General features: G+C 41.3%; 1 protein-coding gene across 1 annotated transcript; it reads left to right on the forward strand.

Moving 5' to 3' along the window:
• Positions 1–1,134: 1,134 nt before the first annotated feature.
• LOC109877457 (myosin heavy chain, fast skeletal muscle-like) lies at positions 1,135–21,340 on the forward strand. The gene is made up of 39 exons (XM_031811583.1): positions 1,135–1,362; positions 1,735–1,881; positions 2,115–2,271; positions 2,639–2,666; positions 2,910–3,024; positions 3,147–3,239; positions 3,417–3,477; positions 3,618–3,716; positions 3,998–4,101; positions 4,506–4,644; positions 4,923–5,041; positions 5,210–5,359; positions 5,454–5,624; positions 5,841–6,144; positions 6,443–6,507; positions 6,601–6,688; positions 6,805–6,922; positions 7,072–7,195; positions 9,110–9,246; positions 9,776–10,031; positions 10,217–10,459; positions 10,783–10,959; positions 11,055–11,200; positions 11,660–11,750; positions 12,113–12,502; positions 12,624–12,750; positions 13,968–14,086; positions 15,198–15,394; positions 15,906–16,089; positions 16,215–16,380; positions 16,792–16,916; positions 17,084–17,392; positions 17,609–17,812; positions 17,963–18,088; positions 18,226–18,396; positions 20,165–20,269; positions 20,365–20,460; positions 20,579–20,710; positions 21,208–21,340. The coding sequence occupies exons 1-39, from the start codon at positions 1,147–1,149 to the stop codon at positions 21,226–21,228; spliced, it is 5,820 nt and encodes a 1,939-aa protein (XP_031667443.1). The 5' UTR covers positions 1,135–1,146; the 3' UTR covers positions 21,229–21,340.
• The last annotated feature ends 773 nt before the right edge of the window (positions 21,341–22,113 follow it).

Raw genomic sequence — 22,113 nt, forward strand, 5'->3', positions numbered from 1 at the left:
ATAAGTCAGATACCTTCTTCCTCTGTGGTAAGACTCTCTCCACCTTCTTAGAGTTGTATATTTGTCTCATCCTTGTACTCAGCATCTGAGGCAGTAGCTAACTGCACTGTTTGAATGGACTTCTGCATGTCTCTTGTAAGATTTGACAATATGCAAATCAAATGTGACAATCTTTTCTTATAAATGTTTTACAGTAAATCTCTAATTTTTATTTGTTTGTAAATTGAGTCTAGAATGTAACTGGGTTTTCAGCGGTATTAATTTTAATCAAATAACAAGGTAAAGTGTGTTGTCACTAGGAAAATGAATGTTACCACCTCAGCTCCTGAGTCTTTTATTTCACCTTAATTTAACCAGGGAGACTTGTTGACTTGTTGACTTGTTGACTTGTTGACTTGTTGACTTGTTTACCAGTTAGACTTGTTGAGAACACGTTCTCATTTGCAACTGCGACCTGGTCTAAGTCACCGCAACTCAGGTGTCACTGCAGGCCTTGGTTCGATTCCGGGCTGTATCACAAACGGCTGTGATCGGGAGTCCCATAGGGCAGTGTACAGTTGGCACAGCCCGGGTTAGGGGAGGGATTGGCGGGGTTAGGCTGTTATTGCAAAATAAGTATTTGTTCTTAACTGCCTTGCCTAGTTAAATGAAGGTATAAAAGATGAATTGGACATGGCTGTAATGATTGAGATAAATGCTTTCTAGGCCTTCGGGGACTAAATGATGAGGCTTTGGACCACAGGAGGATGGTGGTACCTTAATTGGGGAGGATGGGCTTGTGGTAGTGACTGGAGAGGAAAAGGTGGAATGGTATCAAAAACATCAAACACATGGCTTCCAGGTGTCTGATGCCATTCCATTTTCTACGCTCCAGTCATTACTATGAGCCCTCCTCCCCTCAGCAGCCTCCACTGCTTTAGACTTGTGCTTTTTCACAACACCTTATGTTTCACAGGGTCCTCTAAGAAGTACACATTCATCTGTAGGAGGGGAAAAAGAAGGTGAGACACAGTTTGAGTCTCCACATAAAAAGTGATGAGAATATTTGGTTAGAGATACCGCTCACCTAACTCTGTTGACTGGGGAGGAAGCACCACAGAGTCAATCATGTTTCTTGTTTCATCTCTTTCCTAGTTATCCGTCACCATGAGTACGGACGCGGAGATGAAAATCTACGGCAAGGCTGCCATATACCTTCGTAAATCTGAGAAGGAGAGGATGGAGGCACAAGCCGCACCCTTTGATTCAAAGAACTCCTGCTATGTGACAGACAAGGCGGAGCTGTACCTTAAGGGTCTGGTCACTGCCAGGGCCGACGGGAAGTGTACTGTAACAGTCACGAAACCTGACGGTACTAAGGAGGTAAGTCTGATCTGAAAAGTAGTCAAGTTTGTGCAATTACTCAATTTCTTGAAAACTCATCGAAATGATCAAAAACATTTCAATATAAAATATTTAACAAAATAAACATTATGAAGAATTTCTTGTTTTTTTTGTAGCCAGAATATAACCTTCAAACACATCATCTTTAACGCAGCTACTTAACAATGGCATAGATTGTTTGTAATTGACTAGTCAAGAAACACCAGATATGTGTCAGTGGGTGATAACTAAGTAGTTGGATTAAATGTTGATATGCATTTTTTTAAAGATTCAACATGTATTTAATGAGCAAAAAGCATTCAGTCATGTCCACTTTGATCTGTGTGTAATCTAGATTTCTGACTGTTTCAGGAAGGAAAAGAGTTCAAAGATGCAGACATCTATGAGATGAACCCCCCTAAGTACGACAAGATTGAGGACATGGCCATGATGACCTACCTGAATGAAGCCTCTGTGTTGTATAACCTCAAAGAGCGTTATGCAGCATGGATGATCTATGTAAGAAACCTGCACATACAAACACACATACATGAACATAATAAATACACACATACATGAACATAATAAATACACACATACAGTACTACACATAATTAAATGGTAGAAACCAAAACATATCAATACAGTAGACCCACATCAGTTTACCAAAGTACACCCACATCCTCACATAAATCCAGGTAAAAGTACATCTGACTTTGTTAATCTCCTAAATTAATTATGCTTTCATCCAGACCTACTCTGGGCTCTTCTGTGCCACGGTGAACCCCTACAAGTGGCTCCCTGTGTACGACTCAGATGTTGTCAACGCCTACAGAGGGAAGAAGAGGATGGAGGCTCCACCCCATATCTTCTCCGTCTCTGATAACGCCTTTCAGTTCATGCTGATTGGTACGATATCTCATGGATGGATGGATAAATGGATGGAAGGATGGTTGGATGGATGGACGGAAGAATGGATTGTTGGATGGATGGATGATTGGATGGATGGTTGGATGGATGGATGGATGGACGGATGAAAGGATGGTCGGTTGGATGAATGGATGATTGGATGGATGCATCAATGGAAATTGAAATATGCTTCAGAGAGGTATCTCCTATTTTCTAGTTTAGGTAATAACAGTTTGCTGGGAATATCTGATTTCACTACCCTTGAATGGAAAATGTTCCAAATTGAAATCCGTGATGATGCTATGAATGAAATAATGTCCCCTGAATGTTGCTTGAGTATGAAAAGTTATGTGTTTTTTGGTTCCAGATAAGGAGAACCAGTCCGTCCTGATTACGTAAGTTGTTTACTAAAATGTCACTTGAGAAAGTGTCACTTGATGTGATGAAATACATGACATTATGAATGGATTAGAGCATCAGGCTCTGTGTAATAGCGAGTCGATGAGAAGGATTATTTGTTAAAGACTTATGTCAGAACACAGGTTAACAGTGTATTTTTCTATGCTATTTCTTAGTGAAAGCCAATCTGACACTCAAACATGTAACTAAAACCCCTCTTTCTCTGTCATATAAACCAGCGGAGAATCCGGTGCAGGAAAGACTGTCAACACCAAGCGTGTCATCCAGTACTTTGCCACCATTGCAGTGTCTGGTGGAGAGAAGAAGAAGGAAGTAGACCCAAGCAAAATGCAGGTAGGTTGTTCTTATGCATGCCTTTTAATTTCAGTTTGGTTGAATCATGTTTCAAGAAAAGTGATCAATTGAGAAAAATGTGCTTTACCAGTTTCTGAGCAAGTTGTGTTTGTCTCAATCAGGGTTCTCTTGAGGATCAGATCATTGCAGCTAACCCTCTGCTGGAGGCTTACGGTAATGCCAAGACAGTGAGGAACGACAACTCGTCTCGCTTTGTAAGTAGTATGAAGGGCACACTGTGGAAGTTACCTTATATTCGAAAGATGTATTTCAGTAGTTCCCTATTGTCATTTCAATAGATGTGCAACAAACTGTAATGTTTAAAGGGGTCTATCAAAGTAAAATGTTGATTAATTTGTTGGCCTATTTCTAAAACCCATGTTCTACTAAAGGGTAAATTCATCAGGATTCACTTCCAAGGTGGTAAACTGGCTAAAGCTGATATTGAGACCTGTGAGTTGGTTTTGATTATTTCTCAATGCCTTCCTAAATCCACACAGATCTTTTTTTGAAGATCATATAGACAAATATAATCTAATATGATATTATATTATAATATACTCTCTCTCTTTCTCTCTCTCTTCCTCTCTCAGACCTGCTGGAGAAGTCCAGAGTGTCCTTCCAGCTGCCCGATGAGAGAGGCTACCACATTTTCTTCCAGATGATGACAGGCCACAAACCTGACATAGTTGGTACGACAAAGTAGAGTTTCAGGAGAAATTATTCCCACCCCCATCTGTGGAACTTCAAAAAAATATAATACTATTACAATGATTACATCCAAGGTAACAAGGCATCTAGACATGGGTCAGGTCTCTGGGAAATATCTATCAAGTAATACACTGTGATGCACTAGTAATACTACATGTATCATTGAGTCCATCTATTGAGTAAAAGAGGGAGAGATACTGTAAAGGTAGGAGAGCAGAATTCTAAGAGATTTAACTGACAAGCTGTTCTCCTTTGTCCACAGAAATGTCGCTCATCACTACCAACCCCTACGACTTCCCCATGTGCAGTCAGGGACAGATCGCTGTGGCCAGCATTAATGACAAGGAAGAGTTGGATGCCACAGATGTGAGTCAAACAAAGGGTTAACCAAAGTCTACATATAGAATGGCTAGGACCACCATACACACTGAATGCTCTGTGCAATTACAACTTGGTGGCAGCTGGGAATATTCATGTATTTTTAGTTTGATTCTAAATGCCTTGTGTTAGTTAAGCATGTGCCTCAAGGAACTCTTCATGCCTTCACACTTCTCCTTGAGGCACATACATGTAAGACATCCACAAGAGAGCGCCACTATGTGCCCTGTGGAACTGTGTAAAACAAATGTTGTGCTGCCATCTACTAATGTGTTTGCCAAGAGTCAAATCTATCCATCCCATTTGTTCTGCAGTGAGCAGCACAGAACTGTAGTGTAACTGAGCAAACTACCGTTCAGTTCATCACTGTTGTACTTCCTCTTTAATGTCAGGATGCCATTACAATCCTGGGCTTCACTAATGATGAGAAGGTTGGCATCTACAAGCTGACAGGAGCTGTATTGCACCATGGAAACTTGAAATTCAAGCAGAAGCAGCGTGAGGAGCAGGCCGAGCCAGACGGCACAGAGGGTGAGTCCCACTCATAGATATACAATATGTAAAGCATTAGTCCCATTCCCAGTCCCCAACATAGAAATAGAACACAGGACAGACAGTGCCACATGAAAGTCAGGCAGGAGATCATTTTTGGAGAACAGGTACAACCTCCTCAAATGACTTGAAGTTATGGATGTGGGTGAATCAAAACCTAACCCACAAAGAAGTTATCCAAACTAATTTGCCAGTTTAACGTCAGAAAAAAAGCGTTCTTGTGTGACCGAATCTGTTGTTGTTGGTTGTCTCTCCAGTGGCTGATAAAATTGGCTACCTGCTGGGCCTGAACTCAGCTGAGATGTTGAAGGCTCTGTGCTACCCCAGAGTGAAGGTTGGCAATGAGTATGTGACCAAGGGACAGACTGTGCCTCAGGTAAGACTGCAAAACACAGTATCTACCAATTTCTGAGCACCGTAATATTTTTGGGGATGAGTGCATTGCTTTTTAAAAATTGTGATGCTGTTTATCCCAAGGTCTTATCACCTTATCACCAGACATGGTCAATAGCTAATGTATTCATTTGAGGTATTATCATTGCAGGTTAATAACTCAGTCAGTGCTCTGGGCAAGTCCATCTATGAGAGGATGTTCTTGTGGATGGTCATCCGTATCAATGAGATGTTGGACACCAAGAATCCAAGGCAATTCTATATCGGTGTTCTTGACATTGCCGGGTTTGAGATCTTTGATGTGAGTATGAGACCAGAACAAGACAATTAGTTCTGATTGAGATGGATTACAAACTTGTATGATGAAATGATCCCTTTTAAAACTCCATCAACAGTACAACAGCATGGAGCAGCTGTGCATCAACTTCACCAATGAGAAACTGCAACAGTTTTTCAACCACACCATGTTCGTCCTGGAGCAAGAGGAGTACAAGAAGGAGGGAATCGTCTGGGCCTTCATTGACTTCGGCATGGACTTGGCTGCCTGCATTGAGCTTATTGAGAAGGTAAGATGTCTGTGAGGTTTATAATGGGCCTCAACAGCAAAGCTCAAATGGAACGCTGTGTGAGATATTATCAGCATCTGACTGTTGAGATCTCAATATGTTTCCTATTATGTTCCTCTAAATGAATATAATCCTGTAATAGAATGTTTACTAAAGGAATTAATGTGATCCTAAATGGAAATATCACTAATTTGATATACATCTCTTTTCGTAAAGCCATTGGGCATCTTCTCCATCCTTGAAGAGGAGTGCATGTTCCCCAAGTCTTCAGACACCACCTTCAAGGACAAGCTGTACGCCCAGCATCTTGGCAAAACAAATGCGTTTGAGAAGCCCAAGCCTGCCAAAGGCAAGGCAGAGGCCCACTTCTCCCTGGTTCACTACGCCGGTACTGTGGACTACAACATCACTGGGTGGCTGGAGAAGAACAAGGACCCCCTGAACGACTCAGTTTGTCAACTGTACGGGAAGTCAGGAGTCAAACTTCTGGCTGCCCTGTATCCACCTGCCCCTCCTGAGGGTAAGACTAGCACTAGTTACAATTTCCTTTAAAGTCTGAATATATCACAATTTCTCAGGGTTTATTACTGGATTAATTTACTCATACAATGGGTGTTATTCTACACAATCTGATTGGCAGCATTTGCCTCTAGATACGTGTGAAGTTAACCAGAGATTCTCTGGATTATAATTAGTGTGTTTGCTGAAGACAAGACCACTCTAGATTTCTTACATATTCTTATTATTATTCTATTTATTCCACCCGCTCTAGGAAATGTACTTTTCTAGTTATCTTTAACTTTTCCCCATTTTAACAGATAAAGCCAAGAAAGGAGGCAAGAAGAAGGGTGGTTCCATGCAGACTGTGTCCTCCCAGTTCAGGGTGAGCTTTTGAAATGTGCATATTTAGTCCTTCAAAAGTTGCATTGATTATCATAAATGATGTCTGAGAAAATGGTTTGTAACCCTCTTACAGGAGAACTTACAAAAGCTGATGACCAATTTGAGGAGCACTCATCCTCACTTTGTGCGCTGCCTGATCCCCAACGAGTCAAAAACTCCAGGTACAAGAAATATTGAGTTAAATATGTCATCTTATCAGTACAGTATCAGTAACCTTAACAATCCCAATCTTTAATCTGTTTATGAGTATTAAAAGAGACTTGTTTTGTTTTACCAGGTCTGATGGAGAACTTCCTGGTTATCCACCAGCTCAGGTGTAATGGTGTACTGGAGGGTATCAGGATCTGCAGAAAGGGCTTCCCCAGCAGAATAATCTATGCTGATTTCAAGCAGAGGTACATACGCACTCAAACACAACTGCACACACACACCACATAACATATCTGCTCCAAGGGTTTTCCCAACATCAGAATATTCTTACCTTTTATGTAATATAACCAACTTATTACAACTTGACATATTTTAAAAATGTCTTCTCATTCAGGTACAAAGTACTGAATGCCAGTGTCATCCCTGAGGGCCAGTTCATGGACAACAAGAAGGCTTCCGAGAAGCTGCTTGGGTCCATTGATGTGAATCACGAGGATTACAAGTTTGGACACACCAAGGTCAGTCAAAAACCCCCAGTAAAAGCTGACAACAAAACACAACTATTATGATAATTTAAAATCACTTCAGTTGGTATTCCCACTATTTTATTATTTCTTCTTCATTTAACTAAAATGGAAAAAGTGGAAAATCATTGTAGTTTTGTTTTCTTCTTCAAAGTCATTCATTACAAGTTTGGAAGAGAAACTAAAGTCATTATCATGCGCATGGTGTTATAGTGGTATGGCTGCAGTTATCTGTATCTGTGTACATTATTCATCTACAGTGCCTTCAGAAAGTATTCACACCCCTAAAAATCGTAAATTTTTTTGTGAATTTTTTTTGAATGTATTTGAATGTCAAAGTGGAAGAAAAATTCTAACATTTGTAAAAACCAATTATGAAAAATAAAACACTAATACATCTTGGTTATTCAACCCTCTGAGCCAACACATGTTAGACTTCCTTTTGGCAGCGATTACAGCTGTGAGCCTTTCTGGGTAAGTCTCTAAGAGCTTTCCACACCTGGATTGTACAATATTTGAACATTACTCTTCAAACAATTCTTCAAGCTCTGTCAAGATGGTTGTTGATCATTGCTAGACAGCCATTTTCAATTCTTGCCATATATTTTCATCCCGATTTAAGTCAAAACTGAACTTGGCAACTCAGAAACATTCTGTGTCATCTTGGTAACAACTCCAGTGTATATTTGGCCTTCTGCTTTGGGTTATTGTCCTGCTGAAAGGTGCATTTGTCTCCCAGTGTCTATTGTAAAGCAGACTGAACCAGGTTCTCCTTTAGGGTTTTTCCTGTGCTTAGCTCTACTCCGTTTCTTTTTATCGTAAAAAAAACTGCCTCGTTTTTGTCAACAACAAGCATACCCACAACATGATGCAGCCACCACCATGTTTGAGGAGTGGTTCTTAGTGTTGTGTTGGATTTGCCATAATGTGTTGTATTCAGGACATAAAGTACATTTCTTTGCCACATTCTTTTGCAGTTTTACTTAAGCGCCTTATTGTAAACAGGATGCATGTTTTGGAATATTATTAATCTGTACAGGCTTCCATTTTTTCACTCGGTCATTTACATTAGTGTTGTGGAGTAACTACATGTTAATCCATCCTCAGTTTTCTCCTGTCACAGCCGTTAAATTCTGTTTTAATGTCACCATTGGCCTCATGGTGAAATCCCTGAGAGGTTTCCTTCCACTCTGGTAACTGAGTTAGGAAGCATGCCTGTATCTTAGTATTGACTGGGTGTATTGATACACCATCCAAAGTGTGATCAATAACTTCACCCTGCTCAAATGGTTACTCAATGTCTTTTTTTTACCCATCTACCAATAGGTGCCTTTCTTTGCAAGTCAAGGGAAAAACCTCCCTGGTCTTTGTGGTTGAATCTGTGTTTGAAATTTACTGCTCGACTGAGGGACCTTACAGATAATTGTATGTGTGGGGTAGAGATGAGCAAGTCATTAAAAAATCATGTTAAACACTATTATTGCACACAGAGTGAGTCCATGTTAAGCACATTTTTACTCCTGAACTTCATTAGGCTTGCCATAACAAAGGGGTTGAGTACTTATTGACAGAAGACATTTCAGCTTTTCATTTCAAATTAATTAATTTGTAAAAATGTAACATATTTCCACTTTGACATTATGGGCTATTGTGTGAAGGCCAATAACACAACATCTCAATGTAATTCATTTTAAATTCAGGCTGGAAAAAGTTGAGGTCTGTGAATAATTTCTGAAGGCTCTGTACAACAGTACAATAACTAACAACTTAGAAACAACCTCTCCCATGGTTTGTTTGTAACCATTGCAGAGTTAATGTTGTTTAAATCAATCTAGTGGTGTTGTTCCCCTCTTTTGATTCAACCCTTTCTATCTGTGGTTCCATTGACCATGTTAACCTGTGTCTCAGGTGTTCTTCAAAGCCGGTCTGCTGGGTGTCCTGGAGGAGATGAGAGATGAGAAGCTGGCCTCTCTGGTCGGCATGGTCCAGGCTCTCAGCCGTGGATTCCTCATGAGGAGAGAGTTCACCAAGATGATGGAGAGGAGGTGAGGAATAGTAGACATCTTGGCAAAGCTTTCTGTCAACCACCTGTATCTAATGCATTATGATTACATACTGTATATGCTGTGAGTTGTTCAGAATGAGAAAGTACATCTTATAATGGTCTACTAAAGCTTTTGGGTAAATTAATTTAGTCCAGAAATGGATGTGGCAACTAAGGATTCTAGCTTTATCGCTGCAGTTTGGGATTTGGCTGTTCAATTGTCATTTACATTTGTGATATTAACCCATTCATTTTTTGAAAAATATCAAATTCTTGTTGAGCTTAACATGCATGACCTGTCAGTCCTTGCATCTAGAGAGCTGTCTGTGAGTTTAAGATGGGTTACATTTCCCTACACCGATTCCTCAGCTGTTAACAAAAGGGGGCAGAGGATTTGTTGTTCTTTTACTCCGACTTCAATTTCATGTTGAATTCACGTTAGTTGACAACTCAACCAGATGTAAATCAAAATAAAATGTTGAACTGAAGTGTGGGACGTCACTCACCACTATGTCCTTTCTGTTGAACAGAGATTCCATCTTCGCCATCCAGTACAACATCCGCTCATTCATGAATGTGAAAACCTGGCCATGGATGAAGTTGTACTTCAAGATCAAGCCCCTGCTGCAGAGCGCTGAGACTGAGAAGGAGCTGGCCAACATGAAGGAGAACTATGAGAAGATGAAGACAGATCTGGCCAAGGCTCTGTCCACAAAGAAGCAAATGGAGGAGAAGTTGGTGGCCCTGACGCAGGAGAAGAACGACCTGGCGCTCCAAGTAACATCTGTGAGTGAGCAACGACCTACATGAAGGCACATTTAAACACACATTTACATACACACACAGGCACACTGTTATTGCCCATGTTATTTATATATTTCATGATTTGGTCTGACATATTTGACTAAATGAAGTCTATATTTTCATACACAAAAGTAGCCCGCTGATTTTTTCTCCTGTTCTGAAACCAGGAAGGAGAGAGTCTGAACGATGCTGAGGAAAGGTGTGAGGGGCTCATCAAGAGCAAGATCCAGCAGGAGGCCAAAATCAAAGAGACGACCGAGAGGCTGGAGGATGAGGAGGAGATCAATGCTGAGTTGACTGCCAAGAAGAGGAAGCTGGAGGATGAGTGCTCTGAGCTGAAGAAGGACATTGATGACCTGGAGCTCACCCTGGCCAAAGTGGAGAAGGAGAAGCACGCCACTGAAAACAAGGTCTTGGGTCTTACAGTCTAACCAAACAATAATCAACTCAAAACATAGTTAACAGAAATGGAATTCAAGTTGTATTGTGGGTGCAGGAAAAATCAAGACACAATAGTAGAATTCTCCCAACATTCATTGTATGTTCTGCTACCCCTCATTTATGACTTCCATTCAGTACACTGGCATGGTGAACACTGGCATCTAGTGTTGAATCTATAGTACAGTAATTGTTGATGCAGTTCTAATCTAAACGAACTGAATGCAATATATAAGAATATATATACATAACTCCCCTTTATGGTTAAGTATAATTATGTTGTGGCCATTTAAAGGTTAAAAACCTGACAGAGGAGATGGCGTCTATGGATGAGAGTGTTGCCAAGCTCACCAAGGAGAAGAAAGCCCTCCAAGAGGCCCACCAGCAGACACTGGATGACCTGCAGGCAGAGGAGGACAAAGTCAACACTCTGACCAAGGCCAAGACCAAGCTGGAACAGCAAGTGGACGACGTGAGTGGAGTTTGACATTTTGGCCATGATAGTATGTAAGATGATATTATCTTCAGTTGTTTAGATTTTAACAATATATGTGTTTTATCTTCTAGCTTGAGGGTTCTCTGGAGCAAGAGAAGAAGCTCCGTATGGACCTTGAGAGAGCCAAGAGAAAGCTGGAGGGAGATCTGAAACTGGCCCAGGAGTCCATAATGGACCTGGAGAATGACAAGCAGCAAGCTGATGAGAAAATCAAGAAGTAAACACAAACCTACGACTACAGTATTACCTGCTATAATGGTTGTTTTTGGCAAATTCTTGTAATTGTGAATCAGCATATACATGTGATTCTTAAAGAGATACTTCAGGATTTTGGAAGCCCTTTATCTACTTCCCCAGAGCCAGATGAACTTGTGAATACCATTTTTACATCTCTGCATGCAGTTTAAAGTTGATAACAGTTAGCGCAATGACTGGAATTATATGGTAACTGCTAGCATGCTAGTAATCGTTGGCTAGCAAAACTACTTCTAACTTCCTTCATACTGGATGCAGAGACATACAACTGGTATCCACAAGTTCATCTGACTCTGAGGAAGTAGATACATTGCCAAAATGCTGAAGTATTCCTTTAAAAGCAATATGAATGGTATAATGCTCTCCCTTTACACTATCGAACCACAACTAACTCTGCAATCGGCGAATTTGTGTTTCTCAGGAAGGACTTTGAGACCACTCAGCTCCTCAGCAAGATTGAGGATGAGCAGTCTCTGGGAGCTCAGCTGCAGAAGAAGATCAAGGAACTCCAGGTACAGTAGAGGATTTAGGGGTCTAAGCTCCAGACTCACCCAGGTACAAAGCTCAAGAACAGAAAAGCACAAACTTGAAAAACATTATTCTGGTAGCACACATTTTTCCCGGTGGATTCTGATGGATGAATAGGTTGGAAGATGGTGCTTCTTGCTGTTGTAAAGACGTTGTAAAGACGTTGTAAAGACGTTGCATCAAAATGGTAGTTTGGTTCCTAAATTGGACACTATCTACTGAATATATTAACTGTCTTTGTATTAACACATTAATGCAAAATATACATACTATTATTACTTTGTGAGGTTCAATTGTTTCAACTGTATTGTAGTGTTCATCCCCCTGCTCCTGTCCCCTGTTCTAGGCCCGTATTGAGGAGCTGGAGGAGGAAATTGAGGCTGAGCGTGCTGCCAGGGCTAAGGTTGAGAAGCAGAGGGCTGATCTCTCCAGGGAACTTGAGGAGATCAGCGAGAGGCTGGAGGAGGCCGGAGGTGCCACTGCTGCTCAGATTGAGATGAACAAGAAGCGTGAGGCTGAGTTCCAGAAGCTGCGTCGTGATCTTGAAGAGTCCACCCTGCAGCATGAGGCCACAGCCGCCGCTCTGCGCAAAAAGCAGGCCGACAGTGTGGCTGAGCTCGGGGAGCAGATCGACAACCTGCAGCGCGTCAAGCAGAAGCTGGAGAAGGAGAAGAGCGAGTACAAGATGGAGATTGATGACCTCTCTAGCAACATGGAGGCCGTCGCCAAGGCTAAGGTGAGTAGTGATGTTTTGATCAAGCAGTGTTGAGGAGGGTCAACTACATCACCATTCAAGTGAACTGAAGTTGACAGGAGTCACATATATAAAGTAATGATGGAACATGTTTCACTAACAGGGCAATCTGGAGAAGATGTGCCGTACTCTTGAGGACCAGCTGAGTGAGCTCAAGACTAAGAATGATGAGAATGTTCGCCAGGTCAACGACATCAGCGGACAGAGGGCCAGACTCCTGACAGAAAATGGTACCATCAGCAATGAACAACAAGCCAATGCTTTACTTCACTAAACCACAATAACATGTGTTGGGGATTTATGTCCATAGTCCACATTAGTGCCGGTCGGTTAAGATGAAGGAGGACAATAATTTTTTTTAGGAACTTGGCCTTACTTCTATTACAGCATATTGGATGACTCTTTCATATTCGATTCATCCAGCTCAATGTAACATCGATAGATTTAGAGTACTACATGATGCTCAAATGTTCCATATACCCATCATGAGGTTGCTTCAACCTAGCCTATGAATGACAGTTTACAACGTATGTGCACAGGTCGAGAGAAGAATTTGAGTAATCGAGATGAGAGACTGTGATACATTCAATACTGCCTTGCACACTCTTGCCTGCATCTAGCTAATCTAGGTTGTAATGAAAAGTTGCAAACGAGAGTTTCTATTGGACAAATTCAGGTATGTTATCCTAATTTTGGTTTATTTGGTTCCGTTTAAGAAAGGTTTTCAACAGAATGTGCGGAATGAATACTACCCTGATCCCACGCAGACACAGTTCACTTTCATAGAAGCCACATACAAACAGCATGATCATTTTGCTCGTTGTATAATTCCTTCTCGTATCTACGTGCTCTCCTCGTCTCCTCCTTTCCCTTCTGGACTTCAGTTCAAAACACATCAGCTGTCTGTGATCAGATGAAAAAAATCTCTTAATTCTCTAGTCCTTTGATTGAGTGGACAACATGTTAGTTCATGCTGCAAGAGCTATGATAGGTTGCAGTTCGTAGTCATTATTACTGTGTAAGTCTATGGAAGGGGGTGAGAACCATGAGCCTCCTTGGTTTTTTATTGAAGTCAATGTCACCCGAGGAGGATGGAAACTAGCTGTTGAATGGAAACATGTCTACACCATGGTGCTACGCTACAGATTCCTGTTGAGGCTACTGTAGACCTTCATTGCATAACATTGTGTTTTAATCAATGATTTGGTGGTGTGAATATATTTGGTATAGTTTTATCTAACTTTTTTAATGTTTCACTATTTTTAGTTGTATTCATTTCATTGAGGATTATGGTCCTCCCCTTCCTCTTCTGAGGAACCTCCAATGGTCCACATAGTTTCTACTGTACAATTCACCACCAAACAACATTCCCCATGATACCTCAAAATACATTTTCAATCCAAGAGAACAGAGACCCTATTAACAAGATGTCCCTCTGTCCCTGCAGGTGAGTTTGGCCGCCAGCTGGAGGAGAAGGAAGCCCTGGTGTCTCAGCTGACCAGAGGAAAACAGGCCTTCACCCAGCAGGTGGAGGAGCTGAAGAGGGCGATTGAGGAGGAGGTCAAGGTAAGGGACCTAAGATGGACTCCACCGACCCCAGAGTTTAGTGCAGGGATCATCAACTAGATTCAGCCATGTGCAGATTTTTTTTTTCTTGTGGGGATGGTCAGGACATAATTACAAATCCTTTGTAGACTTCCAATTGAATGCAAGAAGCACAGACAGATATAATATTTGACTAAAACATAATATTTTCAAACCTTGTTTACATTTGTATGCGATCACGTACAGGGACATAATACACCCCCCACCCCCACCCCCCAAAAAAATCTGATGGGTCACAAAGTATGTGATGGTGGCTGCGGGTCCAGTCAGGTTAGGCCCCTATCCTGAAGTTGGATATTTTTGCATTTTTCAAACACCTGAAACAGCTTTTCCTGCAATCTATAGTCATAATCTTTATACTTAATTCATTGTAAAAAAAACAAAAAACAGTTTCAGCTGTCTGTGTCTTCCTGACTGGTGGTTCTTTATTTTAAAAGAAACTAAATATGCTTCTCTTCATCTCTGCTAAAATCTGGGTAAAAGATTGAAAGGAATTTGAGTCTTATTCAGTACATTTTGCTTGCTTTTCTTAAGTCTACCAGCCTTTCTAGCAGGCATGCAAACTAAGATAGTTAGACAAGCTAGCCACTCTACCTCGATTGATAGCCTGAAATGGCTTCTTGGTAGCTAGTTATGAGGTTGGGATTTTGGGAACCTACGGTATCTGGGCTGACTAAAGCCAACTTCAGAAAATTGTAAGGTAACTAGTAGTATTACAGAGAAACAGCAGGACAAATCTGAGGGGGCACGTGCCCCCCTGTGCCCCCTATGGGCATGACGCCTCTGATCACATAGATCTGTCTGTTGTGCATGGGAATACTTCGGATTGGATTTCCCAAAGTAAATCACTTGGAGCTGATTTGTTGGTGTTTTTACAGTCTTTTACGGTCCCCCTGCCAAAAATTATATTTTTTATTCAGAAAATGTGAGGGGCCAAATAAAATCGCGGCCTTCCAGCTCGAGAACCCTGGTTTAAAGACATATCTTGATATACATGGTGACTACACCACCATCAGAGACTTCTACTATAATTTGTTTGACTCCAATCTTTCTATGTCTTTCTCTCTCACAGGCTAAAAATGCACTTGCCCACGGTGTCCAGTCTGCCCGCCATGACTGTGACCTCCTGAGGGAACAGTTTGAGGAGGAGCAGGAGGCCAAGGCAGAGCTGCAACGCGGCATGTCCAAGGCCAACAGTGAGGTGGCTCAGTGGAGGACTAAGTATGAAACTGATGCCATCCAGCGGACAGAGGAGCTGGAGGAGGCCAAGTGAGTCCCACAGATCAGCAAAACTAAAATATAGGGTATTGACGGTGAGGGTGGATTGGATTGATGGTGATGGTGGATTGGATTGATGGTGATGGTGGATTGGATTGATGGTGATGGTGGATTGGATTGATGGTGATGGTGGATTGGATTGATGGTGATGGTGGATTGGATTGATGGTGATGGTGGATTGGATTGATGGTGATGGTGGATTGGATTGATGGTGATGGTGGATTGGATTGATGGTGAGGGTGGATTGGATTGATGGTGATGGTGGATTGGATTGATGGTGAGGGTGGATTGGATTGATGGTGAGGGTGGATTGGATTGATGGTGATGGTGGATTGGATTGATGGTGAGGGTGGATTGGATTGATGGTGATGGTGGATTGGATTGATGGTGATGGTGGATTGGATTGATGGTGAGGGTGGTAGGGGGCTCTGAGGAAATGTTACATCAACATGTATTATAACATTTGTTTCAGCCCCTAAAACCTCCCTCTGTTGTCCAACAGGAAGAAGCTGGCCCAGCGTCTGCAGGAGGCAGAGGAGACCATTGAGGCGACCAACTCCAAATGCGCCTCCCTGGAGAAGACCAAGCAGAGGCTGCAGGGAGAGGTGGAGGACCTCATGATTGATGTTGAGAGAGCCAACGCATTGGCCGCCAACCTCGACAAGAAGCAGAGGAACTTTGACAAGGTGAAAACAAAGAAACCTCACCCAAGGGTGATATTTTCTGTCTGCTATATGATTACTTGGAGCATATTTCTGATTCAAAACTCTTTATCAATGACTTCTAATGAAAATCCCATGGATTCTCCTAGGTTCTGGCAGAGTGGAAGCAGAAGTACGAGGAGGGCCAGGCTGAGCTGGAAGGAGCTCAGAAGGAGGCTCGCTCTATGAGCACTGAACTCTTCAAGATGAAGAACTCCTACGAGGAGGCTCTGGATCATCTGGAGACTCTGAAGAGAGAAAACAAGAACCTGCAGCGTGAGCATTTGACAGCAGTTCTATTTGGCTCATGTTTGACTAGTGTTTTGAAAATGGAGAGAACTGTAAGCATCAAATGTACAGATCAAAATATATATTTATTTTACTTGTGATCACTATTCCTTTGAACAACCAAAGGATGTGGAGGGCAATTAGATTTGCAAGACCATATGAATTGCTGTTAATTAATTAACTGTTATTATGATTCAATGTCAACTTCAGTACATTGGCAATATCCACATAAATTCTCCCAAGTCTAAACTGCTCCTGTGTGTGTGTGTGTGTGTGTGTGTGTGTGTGTGTGTGTGTGTGTGTGTGTGTGTGTGTGTGTGTGTGTGTGTGTGTGTGTGTGTGTGTGTGTGTGTGTGTGTGTGTGTGTGTGTGTGTGTGTGTGTGTGTGTGTGTGTGCAGAGGAGATCTCTGAACTGACTGAGCAGATTGGAGAGACTGGCAAGAGCATCCATGAGCTGGAGAAGGCCAAGAAGACCGTGGAGACAGAGAAGTCTGAGATCCAGACCGCTCTGGAGGAGGCTGAGGTACAAACTACAGCTGTTAGATGGGGAAAGCAGTGTTAAGCTAGCCAACGCCAGCTACAGGATAATGCTCCCTGTAATGGTGTTTAGCGTAGTCATATATATATATATATAATTCCTACATCCAAATGTATTGAGCACATTTCGCCTGACTGCTTCTGTTTGTCCAGGGAACACTGGAGCACGAGGAATCTAAGATTCTGCATGTGCAGCTGGAGCTGAACCAGATCAAGGGTGAGGTGGACAGGAAGATCGCTGAGAAGGACGAGGAGATGGAGCAGATCAAGAGGAACAGCCAGAGGGTGGTTGACTCCATGCAGAGCACCCTGGACTCTGAAATCAGGAGCAGGAATGATGCCCTGAGGGTGAAGAAGAAGATGGAGGGAGACCTGAATGAGATGGAGATCCAGCTGAGCCACTCCAACAGGCAGGCCTCTGAGGCCCAGAAACAGCTGAGGAACATCCAGGGACAGTTCAAGGTAAAGGGACATCAGGCTCAAAAATCTGAACATGGAGTGGGATTTTTTTGTGAATCTGTAGAAAATAAAAGAACAGTGGATTTGAATAGATTGAACTATATACTGTAGAAGGGAGGGAAATATTGAGTAAATTCTTACCAATGAACATTCCTATCACCCATCCTACCACCCCTAATTCCACAAGTCCTAATGAACCTATGTCATTGTGAACCCCAGGATGCCCAATTGCACCTTGATGATGCCGTCCGCGCTGCAGAGGACATGAAGGAGCAGGTAGCCATGGTGGAGCGCAGAAACGGTCTGATGGTGGCTGAAATCGAGGAGCTGAGAGTTGCTCTGGAGCAGACAGAGAGAGGCCGCAAAGTGGCTGAGACTGAGCTGGTAGATGCCAGCGAGCGTGTTGGACTGCTGCACTCCCAGGTATGGATTAAAGATATTTCTAATAAAACTCAACCAAGTATACCGTTTACACACACCTGGGATTCGACAGTCTTTGCTTGAAGATTTTCAGAATTTCAGCCTTTTAAGTTCTCTTGAGAGTCAAACAAATCGTCTTGTTTCCTCCTTCAGAACACCAGCCTTCTGAACACCAAGAAGAAGCTGGAGACTGACCTGGTTCAGGTGCAGGGAGAGGTGGACGACATCATCCAGGAAGCAAGGAATGCAGAGGAGAAGGCCAAGAAGGCCATCACTGACGTGAGTCTTTGAATTACTTCAACTTGACTTGTCCTCAAGAGAAATGGTAGCTGTGCTGGTTAACCACAATAAAGATGTAAGAGGGATGTTATGATTTGTGCCAATTGGTGCATAAATGAAACAAACTACTATTCCAGGCGGCCATGATGTCTGAGGAGCTGAAGAAGGAGCAGGACACCAGTTCTCACCTGGAGAGGATGAAGAAGAACCTGGAGGTCACAGTCAAGGACCTGCAGCACCGCCTGGATGAGGCTGAGAATCTGGCCATGAAGGGAGGCAAGAAGCAGCTCCAGAAACTGGAGTCCAGGGTGAGATACCTGCAGGGTGGATTAAAAGACTGATTGCTGGACATGCATTTGACCCTATAAAGTCATATCCACCAGATAGGTGCAAATTAGGGTTAAGTGCCATGGACATCAACACAATTTTCACATTGAAGACTCAGATATTTCAACCAGCAACATTTAACCGCTAGGATACCTGCCACCCTAAACCACCTCGATCAAGGGTTCCTAAACTTTTTGACGCGGGACCCCTTTTGTGATAGAAAATTAATTAGTGACCCCCTCATAATATCAGAATACAATTCCTACTTTAGAGTGCAGTAAAAATAGCATCCAGGTAGTTTTACCACAGTGTTTCTAAACCCAGAGGTGCAACATTGCAAGACTTCTGGGAATGCTTGCGATTCAGACCAGACCAGGGTTTGAGATGTCTATGGGAGAAGTGAAAAATTAATCGTTGGTTGTTAATTTTCTTGAAATCTAAAGGCAAGACCTAGACTCGAGTAAATGTATTAAGATACGATACTGTAGTGCATCTTTAAGTAGCTGAAACTGTCATTATTACAACCTAGTGAAAGGAACAAACTAACACATTTTAATTTTCATCAAAAACAACTTTCTACCGAAGGAGTGCTTTTGACTGCATGAACATGTGCAGTTCAGCACAACTGTTAGACCCAATGTTTCTGTGCATGAGCGTAGCTAGCTATGGTCGCAATGGGATTGTCTACAAGTCTTCATCTTTTGGATTTGCTACGATTTCTGCAGTGCATGGCCGGACTAATCATGTCTCGCCCCCTGGGAAAATACATTTTAAAGTCACCTTCTGGCATCAGAAACAACATTTTGCAGTTTTAAAACAAATGTTCAGCTAGTCTACACTTTTTCCTTTGGACAGAAATAATAGTTTGTAATTTTAAGAGCTAATTTCTTGAAATTCTACACATTCTGCCATGTGGCGGAGAGAAAATGTAGCAGTTTTAAAAGCTTAAATCAGGATGTATTTACATTCAAAATCAACATTTTGGGGAATATGTTACACTTATTTAGTGGAGTTGAGAAGAATTGTAGCCAAGACCTTAAAATAAAGATATACAAATGTATTAATCTAGTTGCTTCGTTCAAGATTGTACAAAAGTCCTGGCAGACTTCTTCTAAACTGCCATTTCATTCATAATAATAATAATAAAAATTCTAAATAAATATCAACACACGATATAATATACTGTACATGAATCCAATTAATCTTATTGTAATCATTTGTTAGGCTTCATCTAGTTACATTGTTGAATTTATCTCTCTCCAGATCGCTAGCTTCTCATTCACTCTGCTGCAAAAGGGCTGTTGCTAGGGAAGCTAGCGTTGCTATGTGGGGCTACCAGCTAGAAGGCTAAATTAGCTTGTTGGCTAGCGGACTTTCAAAAGTTCATAAAAACTTGAAAAAACAACATAAAATCGTAACAAACATATGTACATACTCTGGAAACATTACTTTAATATGGTGCTTTCCCACTTACTTTCCAAATGAATTTATGTCAGTGCTTCTGTCTCGCTTTTGACTATCAATATTCATAACATTTGAAATGTAAATTCCACTTTGGGAACCACTGACAGAGAAAATGAAAAGTTGTTATAATTATAGACCACTTCAATAAAAATTGTAAATAGTACATAGGAACAGACAACAATTGTGCCTCCTTGACTGGGTAGAAGACTCTACCTGTTTTACACGATTTGTTACATCTGATTTTACCACCTCAAACAAATGCCTACATTTATCTTTTTCACAAAGGTGCGTGAGCTTGAGACTGAGGTGGAGGTTGAGCAGAGAAGAGGTGTAGACGCAGTCAAGGGAGTCCGCAAGTATGAGCGCAGAGTCAAGGAGCTCACTTACCAGGTAAGAGAAAGTGTATTCTTCACACACTTGACACCAACACAGAGAGGTTTGTGTGTATAATTATGGGGCATTGATCATTTGATCTTCTCCCACAGACTGAGGAGGATAAGAAGAACGTTGGCAGACTTCAGGACCTGGTAGATAAGCTGCAGATGAAAGTGAAGTCCTACAAGAGGCATTCTGAGGAAGCGGTGAGTCACAGACTTAGTCAAATACTCTGAATGCATACATTTGAAAATATATTCATCTTCAGAAAAAGGTATATAATGAATGCTGATGTTCTGCTCTCCCTCTCCTTTCCTCACCCAGGAGGAAGCAGCAAACCAGCACATGTCTAAGTTCAGGAAGGTTCAGCATGAGCTGGAGGAGGCTGAGGAGCGTGCTGACATTGCTGAGACTCAGGTCAACAAGCTCAGAGCCAAGACCCGTGACTCTGGAAAGGTACAGAACTGCTTCTAAACCTGTACCTGACTCATGTTCAGATATGACCACATCAACACCACCTATGATTCAGTCTTCTCAGAGGTCAATACAGAACTTTTACACTCAACTGTATTGAAGATCTCTAAGAAGAACATTTCAGGAAGGGCTAAACAATCTAATGAGAGTAATTCAGTTGGTACTTCAACATCAAATATCCAAACTGAGTACTGAGCACTAAAGACTTGATCCATTATATTCTATCCATATATTTATCATGTTCATTATTATTACTGATCCATTATATTCTATCCATATATTTATCATGTTCATTATTATTACTGATCCATTATATTCTATCCATATATTTATCATGTTCATTATTATTACTGATCCATTATATTCTATCCATATATTTATCATGTTCATTATTATTACTGATCCATTATATTCTATCCATATATTTATCATGTTCATTATTATTACTGATCCATTATATTATTTCTTTCTTCTTACAGGGAAAAGAAGTTGCTGAATAAACAAGACCAAAGTATTGAAGATCAAAGTCTTACCATTTTCCTGTGATGCATAAAATATGATTTTCATGGTGAAATGTTGAGCATTGATTAAAAACATGTGGATCTACATACACTTCCTTTGTGACTGTGGACTTATTACTCAGCAAACAGCTTTTTAATACCATTAAATATTGTACTTTAATTAAAGGAGCAATCTGGGATTCCAAAAACAACAAAGTGGTACCACAACAAAGCAGTCACTTCTTTTGGTAAACAGCTGAGGGATGAGGCTGGAGAAATGCAGGTTTGGGTAGGTTATTTTCTAAATGTAATCCATTACAATTACTAGTTACCTGTCCAAACAATGTAATCAGTAATGTAACTTTTGGATTACCCAAATTCAGTAATGTAATTACATTTCATTACTTTTAGATGACTTTCCCCTGAAGAGCCATTAGAAGAAGACAATAATGTATGTTAACATTTGAACAACATCTATTGCAGGATAAATCAATGTTAATGTTTCCATAGCTGGCCATATATGGATGTTACATTTTTACTTTGTGGTGGTTATGTAGGCTTCTTCTAACCCATCACTTTCCACTTCATATAATAATACGATTAAATTATATCTTTACATTAAAAACCAAAGTCTATCAGAATTCCAGGCATTCCAATAATGTTATACCCCTTGATCTTCAAGAATAGGACTTGGAAATATGGGAGTATGGATTAGCCTAATTGTTTTACCAGAGCTTAACCCCAAAACGAAGGACTTATTAGCCAGCCCTATTCTGTTGTTTATGATTTTGTTGTCATGTAGGACTGATTTGGCTCATTGATTCGAGCTGGAAAGGAAATGCTGCGCTCATGCTTTGAGCTCGACTGAAAAGTGCTATTTACATG

Source organism: Oncorhynchus kisutch, unplaced genomic scaffold (assembly GCF_002021735.2).
Source record: "Oncorhynchus kisutch isolate 150728-3 unplaced genomic scaffold, Okis_V2 Okis01b-Okis20b_hom, whole genome shotgun sequence".
In the NCBI taxonomy this organism is placed as follows: Eukaryota; Metazoa; Chordata; class Actinopteri; order Salmoniformes; family Salmonidae; genus Oncorhynchus; species Oncorhynchus kisutch.

Excerpts from the sequence above, each read along its gene's own strand:
- LOC109877457 (XM_031811583.1), top strand. The coding sequence starts at position 1,147 with ATGAGTACGGACGCGGAGATGAAAATCTACGGCAAGGCTGCCATATAC. Across the intron at positions 3,717-3,997 it reads CCACAAACCTGACATAGTTG|AAATGTCGCTCATCACTACC; the intron begins GTACGACAAAGT and ends CTTTGTCCACAG. Across the intron at positions 12,751-13,967 it reads CAGACTCCTGACAGAAAATG|GTGAGTTTGGCCGCCAGCTG; the intron begins GTACCATCAGCA and ends CTGTCCCTGCAG.